We start from the raw sequence: 5,952 nt of genomic DNA on the forward strand, positions 1-5,952 counted from the left end.
TTTTATTTGTTACTTTATATTCAAGCAACACCTTGTTTTTTAATAGTTTTCTTTCCTCATTAAAGCATGGAAGGTCTTAAGTTCTGGATTCAATGGGTCTCAATTTACTTATCAACTTTAGAAAGCCAGGGATGGAAGAACATAATTTAGTTTGCATTTCCTTAAGTTTTATGAGTATGCTACTAATTCTGGTCAAGTGGGATACAAGTTAAGTTTGTTTTCTTCATTCTGTAAAATAGATTATTCCTCTGCCTTCAATAGGAAATACTCTGTTATTATTATTATTATTATTATTATTAGATCATTATCATTATTATTCAATGGGAGGTAAAGGTAGTTGACCAAGAACAAATTTAAAACTTATTCTACTTCAAATATCTCTTTGTTATGTACCTTTTTTCTATAGAAATGGGAGATGCATTTGTGAATGTTCTATCAGAAACTTAAGTTTATTATTTAACTTTAAATTTCAGCTCTTTCATAGCTACAGACTCTGTGTTACTATGTGACCTGCACTGAAGTCTCTATTTTTAATTAATGTTATCCTTTAGAGATCACTGATTAATACATCTTTATTTATTTTGATCCAGTAAATTTTCATGCAGGTAACCCTAGCGAGCCACACATCATCTTAATATTCCACAAAATTAATAGAGCAACCTAATTTCCAGTTACTTTCATTTTGTAAGAATTAAATATGAATTAGCATATGGCTAGTTATTACTTTAAACTTGTAGTCTTATTTCTTTCATTTTATCCTATATAATCAAACTGATTATCCAGTAAACTCTTTCTAATTGTGTGTTTCTTTTGAAAATAATGTTTGACACCACAGTTTCCTCATGGTATTCTTCATCTCTGCATTTCTCAGGGTGTAGATTAAAGGATTGAACATAGGAGCAATGATAGTGTAAAATAGTGCAAAAATTTTGTCCTCAGGGAAAGTAGTTGGAGGTCTAAGGTAGATGAAGATCACAGGAGCAAAGAATAAGATGACTACAGTGATATGAGACCAACAGGTGGAGAGGGCTTTGCGTCTTCCCTCAGCGGACTGATTTCTTAGAGTGTATAATATAATACCATAAGAAAAACATAAGACAACAAAGGTAACTAAGGCAACCATACCTGAAAAGGCAATCACAAGGACACCAGTGATGTAGGTATCAGTACAGGCATTTTTTAACAAAGGAAAAACATCACAAAAATAGTGATCAACTACATTAGGACCACAAAATGGCAAAGTCATGGCTGTCATGAATAGAGGAATGGCATGGATTGCCCCACCGATGCATGCAGCTAAGACCAGGAGATTGCATCTTGTCCTGCTCATGATAACCATGTAATGAAGAGGTTTACAGATGGCAACATAGCGATCATAAGCCATGGCAGTAAGAATGAAGATCTCAGCACATCCAAAGAAGTGCATGGTCAACACCTGAAACATGCAGCTTCCATAAGAGATGGTCTTCTTTTCCACCAGCTGGTCAGCAATTAATTTGGGTGTAACAGTGGACGTATAACAGATATCTATTGTGGATAAATGGGCGAGGAAATAGTACATTGGTTGGTCAGAGAGAGGACTGCAGGTAACAGACACGAGGATCAGAAGATTTCCTGACAACAGGGAAATGTAGCAGAATAAGAAGAACACAAAACAAAATATTTGAATGTTTTTGTCATAAGAAAGTCCTACAAGAATGAATTCAGAGATGTTTCTCTGGCTTTCCATTTGGGTTTTGTGTATGTTATACACAAATGATTTACATATCTGAAACAAATAAAATAGGAATTTGGTGAATAAAAATGATAGTATAAACATAGTCTTAGAAAACTGTTTCCTTAAAAGTAGATTGGCATGAATTGTGACTTAATATTAAAAAAGTTTGATATATTGAATTAAGATTTTTATATTATGTTTATCTCATAAATCTATTGTTAAAAATTATCTAATGTAATATTGAAAAATATATATTTTATTCATATTAATAACAATTTAATGTATTTAAATATCATTTTGATAAAGCAGTTTGTTACTGAAAAATTACACTATTTATTCTAGTTAACCTGAATGTTATTCATGTTATTTCAATTCATATGCCCTATAAAGTCAATTTTCCATTTTTAAAACTACCAGACCAAATTACCTGAATTATCTGATAGAAGATTTTTAAACAGCTCATTTGAACTGCTGAACTTTAATTTGTAGAAAGCATAGCATTCTTTGCATTGTGATCAAATATTGTCAATGGGGCAGGTTAACCCAATGTAAGTGCTGTTATTTTAAAATGAATTATTAAAAACTCTCAAGCAAAAGAATACCCATAAAAGACTAAAATTTTGGAAAATTATCAGCATAATATATTACCATTTCGTATTTATATTTCGTGTACTAAACATTTTATAAAATACACTGTTGGCAATGCTGTTATGTCTATTTGTGAAGGAAAAATAAAATCATAAAATCCCAGGTGCAAGAGCCATCACTTTTGTGAGAAATTTCAGATTTACTACGATCTAAAGATTGAATGTCACCAAAAAGAGATCATGTGGAAGAGAGGAAACTTGAAGAGAAAGTTTAATTTAGTTAGGACAGGTGATATTAGTTGCAGTAATAACTGAATGAAAAATTTATGAATTTGTATCTTTGGTATCTAATGCAAAGCTAACACAATATAAAATATAGAGAGAATTCACTTCCAGAAGATATTTCACCTACTGATGCCAATAGGTTTCCAAAAACTAGCATACCTCTTATCTCAGTCTGGATCTGAAGACATTGTTGAGTCTGGATTCCAGTTGGTCTACTAAAAAAATACAAAATGTTTTCATTACAGAATTAATCAATCAATTCTACTGATTCACAAATTCATTACATTTGTTATTTATAGTCTTGTAGACAGTTAGATGGAAATGGCTGTCAGCTATAGCATTTTTCAAAACAATCCAAACTGTGAGAGACATGAGTTCCATCCCTGGCCAGGGAGCTGGCCCACATGGCACAGGAGACCTCTCCAGTCTCGCCTGCTGCTCCCCTCAGCAGTGTGTGTCAGTGAATCTGCCCATTCTGCTCCCTATTCTGTCTCATGTGAAACCTGTCAGACCACCCCACACACACACCCCTCTGGCCTGCACCCCAGTTTTTGTGTGTATAAATAAATATTTTTTTAAAGAACATTTTCACTATTATAGATTGTGTAACATAAGTGGGAATATTTTCATAGTAATTTGAAGGAATGCATATGACCAAAAATTTGGGAAATAGTTCACTATAAACATAAAATGTTATATTTAACTATTTTTGCTCTGAATTGGAGTTTTGCATGGAAATAATGCAAAATGAAAACTAAAGGATGCTAGAACATTTTTATAATTATCTCATTATCATATGTTAGCAGAAAAATGCCAAACTTTAAAATGAATGTCTACGTAATCGATTAAATGAGCATATAAATAATCTAACACATGCCTGGGGGACTCTTCCCATATTAAGGTGACATAGAATATTCACTGACTATCAATCTGAGTGACTGTGATATCAGTTCCAGGTTCCATTAGGATGCACTTCACCCTCAGATTCTCACTCTTAACAAGTTGCTCCTACCAAAATCTGGAATAAAATGCTATTTACAAAGCAGTAATTCACTCATATCCAATTTAATTCTTTTAAAATAATTTTGAAATCTGAACATAATCTGAATCTTTCGTATCTTACAAAAGAATGGAATTTCAATACTCATAAAAGGTGCCATACTTACAGAGAGACGTGCATCTTCATCCCTTAGGATAGCCGACAAGGAATAGTCAGTCCATATTTAATACAACTCTAATCAGAAAACAATCTAGACAAAAAGTATTTTTAAAGTCTTTCAAAGTTATGCAAGTATTTAGGCCCAAGTAATCATCTACTTTATCTCTCTGTCTGATAAAATGTGGCTCAGAAGAACAGCATATAAACTAAAGCACAACACAAACATTAATAGTCTTGGAAATCTCAAAGCATTTATATTCTCAACGGCATTCTTGAATGCATCCTGGGCAAATACTGTTAAACCGCTGACCGTGGCAATGTCCCTGGTTCCCCTGGATGATTACCTTCACCACTTGTACTAGTTTGTCTCACCCACTTTTCCCAGGAGTCCAATAAGTCTAGTCAGAAGGTGGAGTTCAAGAAACTTGGACCACTGTGCTCTTTCAACTTGCTGAAAAGTAGCGGAGCCAGGTAGCCTATAATCAGATTAGCTTTCAGAAATCTGAGATTAGGTAAATCAAAGAGAACAAACCATGGACACTTACAGTCCCAAGTATGTACTACTATGAAGATTCTGAGTGTGGAGATACATAATTTAATAAAAGCAATGACCTTCAATATAATTTGTACATGGATGCTAACAGTTAGTGATTAAAATTTTTGGAAACTGTGGTTGGGAGATGGGAGGACAAGAGAAGGGAAGACAAAAGAATATATTGTCCCCTCTCCATATATTTGGCAGGGAAGAAAAGTGAAAAATAAAATGTGTAAAATCAGTGGAAGAAAACACTCCAATAACAGCAAGGCTTTTATGTGGTTAACCCTTCAATTCTTTCTCTTATCACTGACTATAAACGTTTTGTTAGGACTGAACCTCACCTGCAGCACTAAAATTATTTTAGTCTTTCTGTATGTAGCATATGCAATCCAGACAGTTTTTTTGGATTTGGAACTCAGGAAATCACTTATAGTATCTACTCTGTTTCAGATGAAACTAAAGAGCAAAAAAAAAATAATAATAACAATGATGATGATGATGATGATGTATTGAGAGATTATTGTGTGATTTAACTTCATCACATTATTTAATATACATAAAAATGCATACACTGATTATTTATTTTATTTTATTTTTATTTATTTATATAAGCACTGGGTACAGTCAGAAGAGCGGGAGGGTGAGAGAATTCACCAGAGCCAGAGCGGGGAACAGAACAGGCAGACTGACTGCTGAGGGGAGTAGCAGGCAGCAGGAAAGGTCTGCGCACCATGTAGGACCCTCGCCAGTGGCCGCGGATCGAACCAGCGCTGCAGAGGCTGCGGGCAGCTTTGCAGCCCAGTGCTCAACCGCTGTGCCACCAGGGGAGGCCCCATACATTGATTATTAGTAGCTTTATTGTGCAGACAAAAACACAAAAGTCTTAAGAGATTAAATACCTAACTTAAGTAGCTAAGAAGCAAAGGAAAAGAAAATGGGTATTTCTTCTTTTTTTGATACTTTTACAAATTTTTATAAGTAATTGATTTTTTAAATTGAGATAACATTAGGATCTTCCCATCAGGTATCACCACTTAATACACCGACCTCAAAATCGCCCATAGTCCCCTATCTTTGGCCATTATGCTTTCTTCAAAATGGATATTTTTAAGCTTAATGCCCCCCTCTAGATTGAGAGTTTAGTAACACTGAGTAAAAATGAAGTTTCTAGCATTTCAGCATTGAGATCAAAAGCCCTTGTTTAATGGACGTTCACTTCCACATTATGGCCCAGGTTGCTATACTTGGCTCAGTTAGCTTGTGTCAGGTCACAGAAGGAGCTAACTGCTAATGCCTTTCTGCTTCCTGCCTGTCACACTCTAGACACCCTTAGGGACATATAAATTAAGATAAATCATAATTGATCTTTCTTATATTACTTAATCTGCTGAAAAACTTTAACATTGATAAAGTACAGCTTATTTTTAAATATTTGATTTATTTATGTTTGCTTAGAAGAACTGGGGCCAGAGATGTGGGAGATGAGAGGATTCACCAGAGACAGAGTGGGGAGCAGAACAGGTAGATTTACTGAAAAATACTGCTAAGGGGAGCAGAGGGCATAACAGCAGTAGTCTGCTGTACCAGGTGGGTCGGCTCTTGCCAGGGATGAAATCAGGGTGTCCAGGTGGGCCATGGAGGTGGTAGCGCTGAGTTTTGTTTTTTA

The 5,952-nt window shown here is 34.7% G+C and overlaps 1 protein-coding gene across 1 annotated transcript; it reads right to left on the reverse strand.

The window, feature by feature from the left end:
* Positions 1–793: 793 nt before the first annotated feature.
* Positions 794–1,729, reverse strand: LOC119254461 (olfactory receptor 4P4-like). Its single transcript, XM_037521562.1, has one exon. The coding sequence runs from the start codon at positions 1,727–1,729 to the stop codon at positions 794–796; it is 936 nt and encodes a 311-aa protein (XP_037377459.1).
* Between the last annotated feature and the right edge of the window lie 4,223 nt (positions 1,730–5,952).

This window comes from Talpa occidentalis, unplaced genomic scaffold (genome assembly GCF_014898055.3).
Source record: "Talpa occidentalis isolate TD23 unplaced genomic scaffold, MPIMG_talOcc4v2.1 talOcc4.3, whole genome shotgun sequence".
NCBI classification, from domain to species: domain Eukaryota; kingdom Metazoa; phylum Chordata; class Mammalia; order Eulipotyphla; family Talpidae; genus Talpa; species Talpa occidentalis.

What these genes read in the sequence shown, in the direction of transcription:
- LOC119254461 (XM_037521562.1), bottom strand. Translation starts at nt 1,729, where the DNA reads ATGGAAAGCCAGAGAAACATCTCTGAATTCATTCTTGTAGGACTTTCT.